This window comes from Stegostoma tigrinum, chromosome 33 (genome assembly GCF_030684315.1).
Source record: "Stegostoma tigrinum isolate sSteTig4 chromosome 33, sSteTig4.hap1, whole genome shotgun sequence".
In the NCBI taxonomy this organism is placed as follows: domain Eukaryota; kingdom Metazoa; phylum Chordata; class Chondrichthyes; order Orectolobiformes; family Stegostomatidae; genus Stegostoma; species Stegostoma tigrinum.
The window spans coordinates 6,635,674-6,653,659 of record NC_081386.1 but is presented as its reverse complement, the minus strand read 5'-3'; the positions used below and the strand labels follow the sequence as shown (position 1 = coordinate 6,653,659).

At 40.4% G+C, this 17,986-nt stretch overlaps 2 protein-coding genes across 3 annotated transcripts in view; one reads left to right on the top strand and one right to left on the bottom strand.

Moving 5' to 3' along the window:
• The window catches only part of saxo2 (stabilizer of axonemal microtubules 2), a 48,095-nt gene extending 34,447 nt beyond the window's left edge, over nucleotides 1-13,648 (bottom strand). Inside the window, exon 1 of the mRNA XM_048563036.1 lies at nucleotides 13,473-13,648. Coding sequence (XP_048418993.1) covers nucleotides 13,473-13,510 — 38 coding nt within the window. The 5' untranslated portion in view covers nucleotides 13,511-13,648. The remainder of the gene's footprint in view (nucleotides 1-13,472) is intronic.
• A 139-nt stretch (nucleotides 13,649-13,787) lies between these two features.
• Nucleotides 13,788-17,986, top strand: part of efl1 (elongation factor like GTPase 1) — a 246,108-nt gene continuing 241,909 nt past the window's right edge. For both annotated transcript variants that reach the window (XM_048563067.2, XM_048563066.2), the window contains exons 1-2: nucleotides 13,788-13,875; nucleotides 14,746-14,849. In XM_048563067.2, the coding sequence (XP_048419024.1) occupies nucleotides 14,759-14,849 (91 nt within the window). In that variant the 5' untranslated portion in view covers nucleotides 13,788-13,875; nucleotides 14,746-14,758. The remainder of the gene's footprint in view (nucleotides 13,876-14,745; nucleotides 14,850-17,986) is intronic.

Sequence of the window (17,986 nt, the reverse complement as noted above, 5' to 3'; positions counted from 1 at the left end):
ATGCTGTTTGGCCTGCTGTGTTCATCCAGCTTCACACTTTATTATCTTGGATTCTCCAGCATCTGCAGTTCCAATTATCTCTGAATCTATAGCAACCAATCCTTTAATTTCAAAAATGCACAAAACCCCTCTAGGGCATGAAACATCATCAGTCACCCTTAGCTCGTAAATTATATTGTGTAATCCCAAACATGAAGTCACATATAAACCAGAGCAATCAGAGGGTGTTTTACAATCTTAATCAGTGCTTTTCTTGAAAAAAAAACTTGATTCATCAAGTAGTTATCTATTGCAGTTTTAGTAGTACAGTTGAAAATAATTTGGTTGAAACAAAAAACATTCTTAAGAATGTGTCTATATTTCAATGGTGAGTGTCCAAGTTTAACTGCTAAAAATGACTAAAAACTATGCAGAACCAAACATTATTTTCTTTCGTAGCAGTGTATAGTTATAAAACATATACTTTTTAGGTGTTTAGAAGGTATTGGTACCCTTCCAATAGAAAAAAGTTATTTTTGAATGGTCGCATTGAAGAACTGCGAAAAGCTATAAATAGTGCAAACACAGTGGTGCTTCGTTTAATCTGAAAGGGTTGCCAGTGTTATGAACAGGCTCAGTGTCCAGCATATTTCTGGACTAATACTAAAGATTGTGGAAACTCATTCTGGGCTGGGCTGCACTTGCAATTCCTCGACCTTTTCTGCTGTTTTGACTGATTTCAACCAGTGAAACTGCCCTATGTGTGTATTGTAAGTAAGTGTTTGAACAATAACAAAATAATAATCCCTGCTATAACAACATGTGGAGGTGGATGAACACAGCAGGCCACAGAGCATTGAAGGAGCAGGAAAGCTGGCGTTTTGGGCCTAGACCCTTCCTCAGGGCCTTGACCCGAAACGTCAGCTTTCCTGCTCCTTTGATGCTGCCTGGCCTGCTGTGTTCATCCACCTCTACACCTTGTTATCTCAGACTCCATCATCAGCAGTTCCTACTAACTCTGAGTGAATAATCCCTGCTGTTTAGAAGAGCAGCCACGTATTTCACATAAGTATTAACATTATTCACCATCTCCTCTCTAGTCCAGAATCCTTGGGACAAAATCATTTCTGAATTTTGAAATTTAATTAACTATAGAATGACATTGGACTGCCTAACTACAAACATCACAAAAATAAGTACTTTGCTGAAGTGTAAAACAGTAAGGAAACTTCAGAAATGACTTAATAATGGTTTTATAGCACAATAATACTATCCTTACCCCTGTACTGGGAGGCCCAGGTTCAAGTCCCACCTGCTCCAGAGATGTGTATTAACACCTCTGAACAGGTTGATTAGAAAATAGATTACGTACATAAAAAAAGGAAAAGAACCAAGAAATGGCCACACAGCCCCTCAAGCCTACTCCACCATTCAAGGATCAATCTTTATTAAGCTTCAACACCACTGTAATTACTGGGCTTCTTTACTCATCCAAATACTATATCACCCACATTTCCACTTCTAACGTACTGCACTAAAGTGATGCCATGAATTGCTTGGGTCTGCTTATAAACATCTGGATAATCTGAATATTAGATTTATGGTCTGCACAGTTTATAGCATGTCATTTATATAAATATAGATCAGTTAATTTTCAATAAAGCAGATTATTAAGCATTATCATTTCTGGATTTTTACTGTGGTGTCTCTGTTACAGTAACTGAGGGGGCATTACATACATGACTATACTCTCTCATCGTGATTTTAAACATGAAATGCACACTGAGGAGTTGAAATAACATTGCAATCCATGAAAGTACAAATTTAAGTGATTCATAAACATTCATCCAAAATGTGGGATTTAATGGTATTTGGTAAGATGATTCATCTTAAATTAAAGTTTAACCAGTTCCGACCATTTTAAAATATTACAGGGCTATCTACCACTAAAATAAATAGTTTGATGGAATATTATTTTGGTAATAGTGTGCTGCTGTAATTCAAACTGAAGTAACAGTATACAGTATCTGTCATGTTTCAGTGTTAACTACATTTCTGTTCCAGCCACTTAGCTGAGAAAAAAATCAACTTGGTGAAACACAGTGACAAAAACCAAATGGTAAGAATTTTATAAGTATATCAAAGACTGCTTCAATTTATTAATAATAATTTTAATGGAAGGAAAACTGCGTGGGTTATGTTTTGGATGTGTAAATCCCCCATCCCTGACATTTCTTTCTGCGCTCTGTCCAGGAGATATCTTTAATAACTTTGTGATATGACTAAAATTTACCGTGGTGGCTCAGTAGTTAACATTGCTGCCACATAGATCCAGAGACCTGGGTCCAATTCTACCCTCAGGCGACTGTCTGTGTGGAGTTTGCACATTCTCCCCGTGTCTATGTGGGTTTCCAAAGGGTGCTCCGGTTTTGTCCCATCGTCCAAAGATGTACAGGTTAAGTGGATTGGTCATGCTAAATTGCCCATAGTGTCCAAGGATGTGTGGGTTTGGTGGATTAGCCATTGGAACTGCAGGGATAGGGTAAGGGGGGGTTGGGGGGGTGAATCTAGGTCAGATACTCTTCAAAGAATTGGTGTGGACTTGTTGGGCTGAATGGCCTGTTTCTACACTATAGAGATTCTGTGATGATAACATCTTACTGCAAGTACGAAGCTTTAGAATAAAATATCCAAATCCTGCATAAATGGTAGCTATAAAACGATGAGATTATTGGGAGACATTTGGAGAGGCCAAATTTCACTTTTTTTTCCAATATTTCTACTATTGTTCAAACTGTATTAAAGTATTTGACTAAAAATTGGAATCATTATTGATGGCTGTTTCAAAAATGTTCATTAGGTCTGTTTGATATTACCAACTCTGAATAGACCCCTGATACTTATTTAAATAGCTCAATATTGAATTCGTTAATGTGTTTTACTTTTATTGCAAATTAAATAAATGGGATACCCAGGATGTATTTATTTTCATGCTTTGTTTTGTGCTCAATAATTTTTATTAGTATTCATTAGGAGTATGGTGAAACAAATCATTAAATGCTTCAGGGTTCTGTGCCTGATTTCAGTCAATATTGGGACACGATTATTTGGGCCTGTTCTGAAAAACTGCCTAACCTGCCTGTCTGCTGTTTTATCAATTGTTCATTACCTTAATGGCATCACATCTGTCCACTGTTAAAAATATATGTGAGGAAAATCAAATGAGTAAATTATACATATACTATACTGGTCCAAATATCAGGAGATGAATTAAGGGTAGTAATTCCATCTTAGAGTTCATATTACATTCATAAACCACCTAAGCATCTCAATCAAGCTTTACAATATTTGAATCTGACACTAGAATTACTGCCTTCCAACATCTGTTCTTCTATTTTAACTGTAAATGAATACAAACCAGAATTCCACAGTTAACACAAACTTTAAAAACTTTTGTATCAACTAAACTATAAAATAACTTTCTAAGCAGGGCGATTCAGGCTGAAGTAAAGACTTTCTTGTTTTCTAGAGTTTCACAGCATTTGAAATTGAACAACAGTTTGTTTCTCACTTCAATACAGCTAAGTTACTGAAACAAGATATCACACAGCTGTCAAGGTAAAATTATATGTTACCTTGTGATTGATATCAAAAGATATAGGGATTCACAGATATTATAATTGTAGTACCAGTTCCCTTAAACCTCATAAAATTTGTTCAAGCTGCAATCATTTTATTCAAGTATTACAGAAGGAAAGACAAATTTTTTGTTGAAGTTCTTCTTGCAGTCATCAAGACACTTTGCAAGAAATACTAAAGTAAAGGGAAAGCAACATTTATAATTTTTGAGAGAGGAGAGTGCTGATTGTTTGCCAAGTAGACTCTGATCAGTAACAGAGTTGCCACAGAGAGAATGCACAAATTAATGATGACTGACAGTGAACTGCACAGTCCTAAGATGGTTGTCAGCAAAATTCTTTGTACTTTTATGATTATTTCTTATAAAGTGCCTTGATTATTGCATGATGAAAAACCTCAACAAAATGTAGAGTTTTGTAGCAATGCTCAAGTTTTGTATTGCTAATGATCAATGACTAATAAGTTATTTGTTCTTATTCCTTCCCCAAAAACCTCTATTCTCTGCTATTTATGGTAACAAATAACTTGTTTTTATATAGTACCTTCACAGATTCAGGATGCTTCAAAACACTTCACAGTCAAATTAATACAAAACTATTATGGCATCAATGTTACAGTATTAATATTATTTTTTCATCTGTGGCCACAATATATTTTCTGTATTCAGTTAAGATTCGAGAACTGTAACTTGATCTAAATGAGCTTCTGCAGACCCTACTTCCATTTGACCTAATGGACAGATCTTCCAATTTAATTTAGGAACTGCTAGTCTGGCGAATTCCCAACTTTGTGATCCCAAACCTGTCACCTCCTCCCATTTCCACAAAATTTCCAGCTGTGAGGGGAGTGGGTGAGCAAGATTTGGGTCTGCCACCTCTCTGAGGCATAACAGAGTGACTACGGGCCAAGGTGGGCCTGGTTAGAAGAATGACTTCAGCTGTCTAGGACATTGGTCCAGCCCTTAAGTCTCACCGGCAGTTCTAAATGTTTCTGTGAATAAAATTGCCACATGGCTTCATTATGCATCAAGATATTCAGAGATAAGAATTTCACCACAGAGTCAAGACTGATATTACCATAACCACATCCCATAACTGCCAAAAGGCACACTAGTTTATTTTGTATCAGAATTATATTTATTGTCACATGTATTCAAATACAGGAATACATAAGTACAGCAAAAAGTGTACAAAGTCACCACACAGATAAGCTGCAGAGCTGGGCTGAGAAGTGGCAAATGGAGTTTAATGCGGACAAGTGTGAGGTGATGCACTTTGGTAGGAGTAACCGGAATGCAAAGTACTGGGCTAACGGTAAGATTCTTGGTAGTGTAGATGAGCAGAGAGATCTCGGTGTCCATGTATACAGATCCGTGAAAGTTGCCACCCAGGTTGACAGGGTTGTTAAGAAGGCATACAGTGTTTTAGCTTTTATTAATAGAGGGATTGAGTTTCGGAACCAAGAGGTTATGGTGAAGCTGTACAAAACTCTGATGCGGCTGCACTTGGAGTATTGTGTACAGTTCTGGTCACCGCGCTATAAGAAGGATGTGGAAGCTTTGGAAAGGGTGCAGAGGAGATTTACTAGGATGTTGCCTGTATGGAGAGAAGGTCTTATGAGGAATGGCTGAGGGACTTGAAGCTGTTTTCGTTAGAGAGAAGAAGGTTGAGAGGTGACTTAACTGAGACATATAAAATAATCAGAGGGTTAGATAGGGTGGATAGGAGAGCCTTTTTCCTAGGATGGTGACAGCGAGCACGAGGGGGCATAGCTTTAAATTGAGGGGTGAAAGATATAGGACAGATGTCAGAGGTAGTTTCTTTACTCAGAGAGTAGTAAGGGAATGGAACACTTTGCCTGCAACGGTAGTAGATTCGCCATTTAGTACATTTAAGTCATCATTGGACAAGTATATGGGCGTATATGGAATAGATTAGGTTAGATGGTCTTCAGATTGGTATGACAGGTCGGCACAACATCGAGGGCCGAAGGGCCTGTACTGTGCTCTAATGTTCTATGTTCTATATTCTATTTCCAACACCATCTTAGGTACAAATGTTTAGGTATAAATTAGACAAATGAAATAAGCATTATAATCCTTATAAAACCCATTTGAAGTAAAATACTGTAAACCACACATTACGACTATCCAAAGACCAACCAGCACTTTTAGCTTGTTGTAAAGATATACAGTGTTGAAACAAATTGTCGCAGTGATTCTGATTTTACACATGAACACAGCTTAAAATGAAGGACAAAATAAGCATTTACCAAAGGACAAACGAAACATTTACAAATTTGTGGTGCAATGGACAGCGAAGAAGGTTACCTCAGAGTACAATGGGTCCTTGATCAGACGGGTCGAGGAGTAGCAGATGGAGTTTAATCGAGATAAATGTGGGGTGCTACATTTTGGTAGAGCAAATCAGAGCAAAACGTATAGACTTAATGGTAAGGTCTTGGGGACCGTTTCCAAAGAAAGAGACCTTGGAGTGCAGGTTCATAGTTCCTTGAAAGTGGAGTTATGAGTAGACAGGGTAGTGAAGAAGGTATTTGGTCTGCTTGCCTTCTTGGTCCGTGCATTGAGTATAGGAGTTGGGAGGTCATGTTATTGCTGTGCAGGGCAGTGGTTAGGCCACTTTTGGAATACTGCATTTAATTCTGGTCTCCTTGCTATAGGACAGATGTTGCTAAACTTGAAAGTGTTCAGAAAAGATCTACAGGCTGCTGCCTGGATTGGAGTGTTTGAGTTATAGGTAGAGGCTGAATAAGCTGGGGCTATTTTCTCCGGAGTGTCAGAGGCTGAAGGTAACCTTATAGATGTTTACAAAATCATGAGGGGCACAGAGAGGATGAATAGCCAAGGTCTTTTTCCCTAGATAGGGGAGTTCAAAACTAGAGGCCATATTTTTAAAATGGTAGGAGAAAGATTTAAAAGGGACGTAAGGCACAACCTTTTTCATGCAGAGGGTGGTCCATGTCCATGAGGTGCCAGAGGAAGTGATGTAGGATGGTACAATTACAACATTTAAAAGGAACCTGGATGGGTATATGAATAGGAAGGGTTTAGAGGGATATGGGTAAAACACCAGCAAATAGGACTAAATCAGTTTAGGATATCTCATTGATGTGGCTGAGTTGGACCGAAGGATCTATTTCCCTGTTGAACATCTCTATGACTATGTATCATATACCTTATATATTATATCTGACATATCATAAGATATTAAAGGGGGATTGACAAAGTAGACAGAGAAAGGATGTTTCTTCATGTAGAGTAATCTGGAATGAGAGGTCATAGTTTTAGAATAAGGTGTAGCAGATTTAAAACAGAGGTGAAGGGAAATTACTTCTCTCAAAATGTTGTGAATCTGTGGAATTCACTCTCCCATGGCGTGGTAGATGCCGCGGCATTGAATAAATTTAAAGAGGTGATAGTTGATTTTTAATTAGTAAAAGGTTAAGGGGAGAGGGCAGGAAAATGGAATTAAGGCTTAGATGAGATCAGCTATGATTGTATTGAATGGTGGAACAGGCTTGAGTGTCTGAATTGTTTACTCCTTCCCCTAATTCATATGTTCTTATGCTCATTCTCAGCAATCTTAACACTGCATAATCTAAATGTACTCGTCAGTTTCCTGTGATATTGCTCTTGCATATTTATGCATATGGGCTGCCATGCCTGCTCTGATTTTGGCAAGTGCAACTCAGTGCATTGTAACTGGAATTATCTTACCCTGGCTCTAATGTTGTTGCAGCATAACACAGTTCCAACAACACACAATGAACAATGCTTTCAATTTTGTGCCAAATAAATGCTTTTGTCATTGGTTAAATTTTGAGAACAATCGAGACATTTCTTCTATAGTGTCTAATTACTTCATTTGTCACTATTTAAATTAATTCTTTTAAATGATTTGCTTGGGGCTAATGGAATAAATATGTGTTCCTATTGGCTTGAGTTTTGTTTTCAATGTAATTTACTTTAAATCAGACACACTAGCACCAAACTTAAATAAATATTCAAGGCTAATAACATTGTTCAAATTCATTGTGCTAGATATCTACTTCACACACAAAACTACCATGTTCCAGACTGAATTAACCATCATATTGAATTTCCACTAATTGTGCCTATTACAATCCTTCAAGGAGAGGATTTTAAAAAAATCCTTTATTTTCGGTTCAGGGCCACTAATAGGCAGGTTTTAGAGGGCCTCAAACTTCTTTTAACTCTTTTGATGAAACTGGTTATTGAATGCATAAAAACTCAGAAATGGTTTTGTGCCGGATTTTAGAAAATCATTTTCAGCTAATTGAAACAATCTAATTATAGGCCTTGGTCTAGACACTGATTATTTTCATAAACTCACTTTCCAGTTGTATTATTAAAACTGCACAAGGCTACCAGACTTCAATATATTATCAAATGCATTTAAATCAGAAATAATTCTCAGCAATTTTATTCCTACATGCTAAAATAAAAACAGAGTACTGGAGAAACTCAGCAGGTCTATCAGCATTTGTAGAAAGTGACAGAGAGGCACAATTAAGGTTTTCAGTCCAATGATTCCTTTTTGGAACTGGGTTTTTCAGTTCTTCGAAAATATGTTTCTAACCACGTGATGGTTCTATAGAGCTTGCGTCCTTCGTTTCCTCCCCTATAGCAGTGTAACCAAAACATCATGTGCCAAGCAGAGAGAAAAGATTTAACAGTTTAAAGCTTTTCTCCCTTAGCCATATCTTTGACATCTCTTCATAGGATGAGGTCACCAACTTGGAGTATGTTCATTCCAGCATTGCTAAGCCAGCAGAGACTACAGCAGATTGGCTCGAAACCTCCTGCACGGTGAACCAACCACTGGTCACAAGTTGCTATACTTCAATACGGACTTTGACACAAAAAACTGAAGCCAATTGCCAATGTTGTGATCTCTAAACTTGCCTGTCTAGAAGAGCTGAGGCAAAATTGAAACCCAACTACCTAAGGAGAGGGTCCGAGTAAAAGACATTAAAAAATCCTACATCTTCTTGGTTCTTTATCTTCATCTGCAACAAATGCCATAGAGACTGTTGTGCCAGAGTGGAGCTTTGTCAGCCATAATAGACCTGACTTAACATGTAGTCAACCCCCAAGGCACAAACTATTGTCTCACGAGACGGAAAGGTCTCAACATGAGTCCATTCCACAACTGAAATTCCTTCTTCACATTCTCCAACATCCTTCCCAAACTCCATTGTGTGCTAAAGACCTGTCTCAAAACCTATGTGTTTTTCTGAAGTATATTTTAAACTATTGACAGTCAATAGTGTGCCTACCCTTATAAAAGTTTTTATTTAAAGTGAAATGAGAAGCAGAAATTTAGGGAAGATTGGGAAAGTAAGTAAGAAAATATAGTCACAGTTAATGTGAAAATGTTATCATCAATAGAAGGGGCAGGATGCGCAAAATGTCACAGTCAGCAGATTGATGGGTGCAGTTGTCTATTAGTCACTGATAAGCTTAATAAGTGGTGTCTGATTTTGAGTTTATGTCAGATCACATAAACACACAACCTTTCAAAATACAAGCAGAAGTAGATCTTTTGGCCCCTTGGGGCATAATCTACCCTTCTATAAGATCATGATTTATCTGTTTGTGTTTTGAATTCCACATTCCCATCTACCTCTGATAACCTTCGATTGCTTTACCTAACAAATCTATCTATGTTTGCTTTACGAATATTCAATGACCCTGCTTCTACCAATGTTCTGAGATAGAGAGATCGAAAGTGGCACAACCCTTTGAGGAAAAAAAAGTCCTAGTATCTGTTTAAAAGGGCAACCCCTAATTTCAAAGCAATGTTCCCTAGTTCTGGACTGACACATAAGAGGAAACATCCTTATCACATCCGCTTTGTCAAGACAAATCAGGATCTTATGCATTTCAATGTGAATCACTCCTCACATTTCAAAACTACAGCGGAAACAAGTCATTTCTGTCCAATCCTTCCTCATGAGAAAACCTCCTCATTCCAGGTTTCAGTCTAACAAACTTCATCTGAACTGCCTCCAATGTGATTACATTCTTCCTCAAACAAAGAGACCTCAACTACATACAATGTTTAAGGTGTGCTCTCACTGATTCTCTTGTATACTTGAAACATAACATTCTTACTTTTATAGATAGTAGGAATTGCAGATGCTGGAGAATCTGAGATAACAAGGTATAGAGCTGGATGAGCACAGCAGGCAAAACAGCATCATAGGAGCAGGAAGGCTGATGTTTCAGGCCCAGACTCTTCTTCAGAAATGGGGGAGGGGAAGGGGGTTCTGAATAAATAGGGAGAGAGGGGGAGGCAGATTGAAGATGGATACAGGAGAAGATAGGCAGAGACAGACAAGTCAATAAGGCAGGGATGGAGCCAGTAAAGGTGAGTGTAGGTGGGGAGGTAGGGAGTAGATAGGTCAGTCCAGGGAGGACGGAGAGGACAAGGGGGCAGGATGAGGTTAGTAGGTAGGAGATGGGGGTGGGCCTTGAGATGGGACGAGGGAATAGGTGGGAGGAATGACAGGTTAGGGAGGCGGGGATGGACTGGGCTGGTTTTGAGATGTGGTAGAGGGAGGGGAGATTTTGAAGCTTGTGAAATCCATATTAATACCATCGGGCTACAGGGTTCCCAAGCGGAATATGAGTTGCTGTTCCTGCAACCTTCGGGTGGCATCATTGTGGCACTGCAGGAGGCCCAGGATGGACATGTCATTGATGGAATGGGAGGGGGAGTTGAAATGGTTCGCGACTGGGAGGTGCAGTTGTTTATTGCAAACCGAGCGTAGGTGTTCTGCAAAGTGGTCCCCAAGCCTCCGTTTGGTTTCCCCGATGTAGAGTAGGCCACAACGGGAACGGCAGGTGCAGTATACCATATTAGCAGATGTGCAGGTGAACATCTGCTTGATTTGGAAAGTGTTCTTGGGGCCTAGGATGGGGTGAGGGGGGAGGTGTAGGGGCAGGTGTAGCACTTCCTGCGGTTGCGGGGCAAGTGCTGGGTGTGGTGGGTTAAATGGGAGTGTGGAGTGGACAAGGGAGTTTAATTCCACTCAAAATAAAGGAGACCATGTCATCAGCCTTTCTGATTATGTGTTGTACCTACATGTCAACTTTTAGTGACTTTTAGAACACTAAAATCCCTCTGTACCTCAGATTTCAGCAGTCTTTCTTTAGTTAAGTGATACTCTGTCCAATTCAACAACTTCACATCTTCCCACGTTACATGTCTTCTGCCAGATTTTTGTCCACTCACTGAACCTATCTTTATTCATCTGCAAACTCTTTGACTTTTTCACAACATACTTTCCTACCTAAGATAACACGGTGTGAAGCTGGATGAACTCAGTAGGCCAAGCAACATCAGAGGAGCAGGAAAGTTTGACGTTTCGGGTGAAGACCCTTCTTTGTCATAACATTCTTACTTTTATAGATAGTAGGAACTGCAGATGCTGGAGAATCTCAGCTAACAAGGTGTAGAGCTGGATGAACACAGCAGGCCAAGCAGCATCATAGGAGCAGGAGAGCTGATGTTTCAGGCCTAGACCCTTCTTCAGAAATGGGGGAGGGGAAGGGGGTTCTGAAATAAATAGGGAGAGAAGGGAATGCGGATAGAAGATGGATAGAGGAGAAGATAGGTGGAGAGGAGACCAGACCAGTCAAAGAGGCGGGGATTGAGCCAATAAAGGTGAGTGCTACCTGACCTGCTGCGTTCATCCTGCTTCATACGGTTTTATCTCAGATTCTCCAGCATGGCCAGTTCCTACTATCCGTGTGACATACTTTCCTACCTATCTTGGTGCTGTCTGAGACCATGCAACATCATTGGTGTAAACTGTACAACGTTGAGGCCTCAGCACCATCCCCTGTGACAGTCCACTTAAAATGTCAATCAAAGACTAATTTATGCATAGTTTGTTTTCTGCCAACCAACCAATCTTTAGACCACAACAAAACCAAAGATGCTGGAAACGTTCAACAGGTCTGGCAGCATCTATGAAAGGAAAAAAAAAGTTAACGTTTCGGGTCCGGTGACCCATCCTCAGAACCTCCCCGAAACGTTAACTCTGTTTTTTCCTTCACAGATGCTGCCAGACCTGCTGGGCTTTTCCAGTAACTTTATTTTTGTTCCACAAAAATAGTTCTTTCGGTTTTTACCTAATCTTTAGTCGGTCTTAATATACACCATGAGCTTATACCCTGAGCTTTTTATTTTCGGCAATAGCCTTTGATGTAGCAACTTGTCAAAGTTGTGTCAGAATCATTTCAGCTTCAGAATATTGTATAAACTATTTCCTGCTCTTTGTGTTGTTCTCGCAAAGGGGACAGAAATTTAGATTCACTTGTAATGCTACAGAAAAACAAAAAAAAGACTTATTTCTGGAACACCCGGGGACATATTGTTTCCTGGTTAAAACGGTAGAACTTGTGGTCTTCATGAAGGACAAATGCATTGAGTAGCAGGACAATACATTCTGCATAGCTCTGTCTTTGTAAAGAGCTCATCTCGTCGTGTCAGAGGAGATGCACATTTTTATAACAAGATATAGCCTTGTACTCAAGATGGTGCAGAATTTTCAATTAATTCCAGGACAGTACACCAAGCGAAAGAATGTCAACTGTTACAAATGGTTAAATAGAAAATAATTATTATTGTGGAGGTAAGGAGCAAATATAATGCAATGCAGGTATCGACAGAAATTTACCTCTGCAGTTATTTCTTATCGTCAAAAGCAGTAAAAACAGTCTGGTCAAAACAATACCTCTCTAGCACATTACGTTTTCTTTTAACTTATAGATACAGACTGTTGTGCTAAGAGTACAGCCAGTGCTTCCACTAATTACGTTTGCAATATGTACACTAACTGCACTGCAATTTGATCGGGACGCATATTGGAAAAAAAATGAATCCCTACAGTGCAGAGAGATAAAAGGCCATCGAGTCTGCATCGCCACGCGGCTCCACCCCATCCCCACACGGGGTTTTTAACCCCGCAGCTAATCCACCTAACCTGCACATCTCCGGACACAACGGCTCAACTTGGTTTTTGGGTCGCTTCAACATTGTATGAATGTAGCCGTCATTTAAATTGATCATAACATGATTGTTATATAATTCGATGGGCTTAAAGGTGCAAAACAATTGTGATCCTAAACTAAGCTTCATCCAGGATGAAAATTATTACAGGTCAGCCAGGATCAATTTCAACGAAGTGTACAGGTCTAAATTTTATCTTGTTTTTCTGCCTCAAGCAGTATGCCTCCTCAATGTAATAGTTTTGAGGAGAAAGGATTAAATAGCTTACAGTAATAGATAGAATGCAACGCTAAGCTAATTAATACATGGCTCAACCCGAAAGTAGTAATTCATCTGACAGTGGATTCAAGTTCAGTTCCGAAAGCAAGTTTGCAATTGTAAAACACCTTTCCCGACCTCGGGGTGTACCAAAGGGTTTTCGAGCCATGACTTTGGACTTGTCAGGAATTGTTGTCGGCTAGGAAATGGGCAATCAATTTGCACGGAGTAAGCATCATTGAGACAACGGCCAAGGCTTTGGGGCTGTCGACCGAGAAAGTGAAGCTTTAGTCAGGGGACACCGGGGAGGGCTCGGTCCTTTCTGCTCTTCTGCAGTAGCGCAGTGGGATTTTTCATTTCTTCTTGGAGGATTTAAGATCCGATCGAAAAGACAGCACCCCTGACAGTGCAGCACTCTCTTAGAGTTGTGATGCCAATCTCGACAATGTACATGGAGCACTGCGTCTTGAACCAAATAAGCTCCTGATATGAAATAATCACTTGAAATGAAGACCTGTTAGTTTTTCAACTTACCCACAGTTACAAATCTCACAGATGCACTTTCGGGTCATCGTTGAGGTTGGTATTTAGCTATTTTGTTTTACACACACACACGCACACACATGTATATGTATAAATATATCTATATGAATATAATTTGTCTGCAGGTGATGGCTGTCAGCATGGCAGGTGAGAAGTGGTTGCGAAGCGGCCGGTGTCTGCGCTAAGCGCCACTGCCTCGATTGTGTCGGGGCCGTCTCCAGGGACGCCGCCGTCACCTGGCAACCGCTGCCCAGCAACCGCCGCGACCAGGCAACGGCGCAGCGTCGGCGCGACGTCAGAGGTCAGAGGGTACAGGCCCGAGCAGACAGCTTGGAGCCTGACTGTCATCGTGGTGCCGCGGCTCGATTTGATATTTGCGGGGAGACCTGTTCCGGTGAGCTCGGCCTTCTGTCAGCTTCACTCTCCTGGGTGTGGGAGGCATGGAGATGGGGTTGACGGTCAGCGCTCCACCCCCTTTCCCGACTCCACACCCATCCCCCCTCTCCCACTCTTTCTTCCCCAATGGGCCTGGGTTGAGGGTCAGTGTTCCGGCTCCCAGTCCGTCAGGCCATTCGCCTCACTCCCCGTGTTTGAAGGCCCAGCATATGTTCAGTGCGCATTCACTGCCCTGCTAATGGAGTAGAAGGCCAAGCAGTACTGGAGCCTGGAACACTTGCCATGAGGGCCGTCCATTGCCCCTGGTGCTGCGAGATCGGCCTGCTCTTACACCTTCATTGTTTTTGAGGCTGATATTTGTATAGTGCCAACTGCTTTTTTTATAATATGAATGTAGTCAACAATGGGCAACTTGTATGTCATTGAGGGATAGCTATGGATCATGGTTAACTCATCTAGTCTTCAAAATACTAAGGGCAATGCACTGTTATTCCAAAGACCTATAATAGTTTCGGAGTGAGCTGCATTTACAAAATTCCTCTATTAAGTATAATATTGTGTCACTTCAGTTAGGAAGCCACAATATCGCGGTAGCTAATGTAATCCTGTAGTTGCAAATTCATCCTCACTGATAACATTTTATTTGCTACTTGCTAATTTTCAGCAGCCTCTGATCTTTCAGCACTTTTATTTTAAAAGTTTTAAGCAATCTTAAGAGTAACATCTTGACTTAACCTGGATTGCTGTACTATCTTATGCATTTATAGTATTTAGCATTCTGAGTGTAAAATGTAACACATTAGAACATTTAGCTTGGATTGTTGGTGGAATGGTACAGTACTATTATTTTCTTCATATGTTGTTCCAGAATCAAATTCACTATGGGTCATACTAATTTGGAAAATATTGTTGATCTGCAAAAGAATACAGCCAACATTCGCAATATCTGTATTGTGGCTCATGTGGACCATGGTAAGGTTTCTCTTTTTTTTTTCTTAACTGGTTGGCTTGTGTTATTACCCTTCCAAAATTTGATTAAATATAAATATGTTTGAGGAGATGGCCCTGATTCCATGACATTATTTGTTTATATGTTGCCTTTTTTGTTCATTTATGGAATGTGGGCATCTCTGGCTGGTCCAGCATTTATTGCTCATCCCTAGTTGCCAGCTAAAAGTGGTAGTGTATCTACCCCGTATTCAAGCCCCTCCTACTCCAGAGATTAGGATTTATCTTTGACCAGAGTAATTTAAAAATAATTGAGGAAGTCAGGCTTTTGTGGCACAGTGATAGTGTCCTTACCTCCGAGCCAGGAGACCTGGTTTCAAGTCCTGCTCCAGAATTGTGTCATAATACATCCAACAGATTGACTAAAAGTATTTACCTTGAGGAACTATTGTTGAGTAGTCCTAGAGTTGACTTTTTTTCTGACAATGGGTCGCTGACCTCGAAATACGAACTCAGGTTTCTCTTTGGATGCTGCCAGACTTGCTGAGTTTCTCCAGCACTTTTGTTTCAGATTTCCAGCATCCACAGACATTTTTGCTTCACTTTAGCAGCCTTGATGTTAACAGCTGTCACTCTCACCTCACTTCTGGAATTCAACTCTTGTGTTCATGTTTGGTGTAAGGCTCTGGTGAGGTCTGGAGTTGAGTAGCTCTGGCAGAATCCAAACTGAGCATGATTGCAGATTGATAGCACAATTGGTGACGCCTTCAATCACTGTACTGATGATTGAGAGTAGATTGATAGATGCTGATTGTTTGGTTTGGATTTGTTCTGCTTTTTGTGAATGTGACATAGCTGGGCAATTTTCCACATTCACGTAGGTGCCAGTGTTGAAGCTGTTCTCAACGGTTTTGCTTCTGAGACTTGCTACTCCACGTTATAAAAATTACCAGACATCTTATTTAAAGTGAAACTTGTTGCTGATGCTAAGCAAAAATTCTGCAAAAACACGGGAGTAACTTTTTTTAAAAAAAAGCATCTCTGCACGTCAAGCTTAGTGCTCATCCTGTCTTGGTGATGAGATATTTGTAAGTTGTTGCCGTGCATGGGTTAGGCCATTACAGCGTGGAGAGTAGTTCATTGAAATTATTAACAAATAACCTAGTGTTAAGCTATGGTAGATCAAGTTATGTGTCTGGACCAAGTTCAGAGAAGGGTGGAGAAATTCAGCAGGTCTGGAGGTATCAGTGAAAAGAGGAACAGAGTTATGTTTTAAGTCAGAATGACTCCTCTTCAATGTGTCTGGACTGCAGTATGTTCCAGTTTGTAGACCACAAGACCATTCTCAGTAAACACGTTTCGAGTAGCTGCTTTTACCTTGAATCTCCCTGATTCAGAGCCAAAGATCTGGAATGCAAGTTGGAGACACTGATCTACGTTCCCTATATATCCAAGCATCAGGATAATTTGCCCAGTCTTTGGTCAATCTTGTGGGGAGATGGAAGTTCATAGTGAGGCTTGTGTGACCAATGGTGAGAGGTAAAGACTGAGAATGAGAATACAGATACAGAAATTGATCCTAATCAACAGGTACAATGTAGTTGCTACCTGTGAGGATAAGGAATAAAGACTGCTGGAAGGAGAACCAACATGCAGATCAGGACACCTTGCAGCCAGAAGTTGTCCAAAGCATGGAAGAGGGAAGCTTCATGTGATTATTGTAGGGGAAATGATAGCACCCTTTTTAAGCAATTCTGAGAGTCTGACGTGTTGCATGCCTGCTTAGTACCAGGGTGAGGGCTGTGTCAGGCTATTCATATGCTCCTGGGTCCATTATTGAGTCTGGCACCATTGGAATGGACTCCATCTGAATCAGGCTGGCACCAGGTTTCTAATGGAAGCAGAAATTGGGTGTACATGATGTCAGATAAATATTAATTTAACTTCTGAATATTAGCATTAAAGGATAGTTTAGGATCATAGAATCCCTACATTGTGGAAAGAGGCCTTTTGGCCCATCAAATCTGCACCAACCCTCTGAAGAACATCTTACCTAGACCTAGTTCCCTACCCTAACCCTGTAACCAATTGCTATCACTAATCCACCTAGTCTGCACATCTCTGGACACTACTGGGCAATTTAACATGGTCAATCTACCTGACCTGACCTGCCCATCTTTGGACTGTGGGAGAAACTGAGCACTCAGTGGAAACCCACACAGACATGGGACAAAGTGTAAACTTCGTACATACAGTCACCAAAGGCTAGAATCAAACCCGGGTTCCTGGCACTGAGGCTGTAGTGCTAACCACTGAGCTGCTGTGCTGGTGGGAGATTGTGTAAAAATTACTGCTTGGACCACTATGTTTAGACTGTAAAGAGAAAACTGAAAGAACTACAAACTCACCATGTTTGGTATGATATGTGGTTGTGAAAGCAGGTTAAAAGGACAACATAGACTTTTTTATAGTCTCAAGTACATACCTACAGTTAGATGTATTTCCAGTTTTGTAAGACCATGTTATGATTGGATAAGATAGTCATGTGTGTTTGTTTGACTATGATTGGGTAATTTCATCATGTGTACTAAACTGAAATTTGAACACTGATGGATAGAAATATGGGTGAGTAAATATGTAAATTTTAATTGGAAGTAGTCACGGATGTGAGTTTGCTCGCTGAGCTGGAAGGTTAGTTTTCAGCTGTTTCGTCACCATTCTAGGTAACATCATCAGTGAGCCTCCGGTGAAGCGCTGGTGTTATGTCCCGCTTTCTATTTATCTGTTTCGGTTTCCTTGGGTTGGTGATGTCATTTTCTGTTCTTTTTGTCAGAGGATGGTAGATTGATTTGGAGCCAATGTGTTTGTTGATGGAGTTCCGGTTGGATTGCCATGCTTCTAGGAATTCTCGTGTGTGTCTCTGTTTGGCTTGTCCTAGGATGGATGTGTTGTCCCAATCAAAGTGGTGTCCATCCTCATCTGTATGTAAGGATGTATGTCCTAGGACAAGCCAAACAGAGACACGCATGAGAATTCCTAGAAGCATGGCATTCCAACCGGAACTCCATCAACAAACACATTGATTTGGAGCCATTCTACCATCCTCTGAGAAAAAGAACATCAGCAATGCAGGAAATGACATTGCCAACCCAAGGAAACCT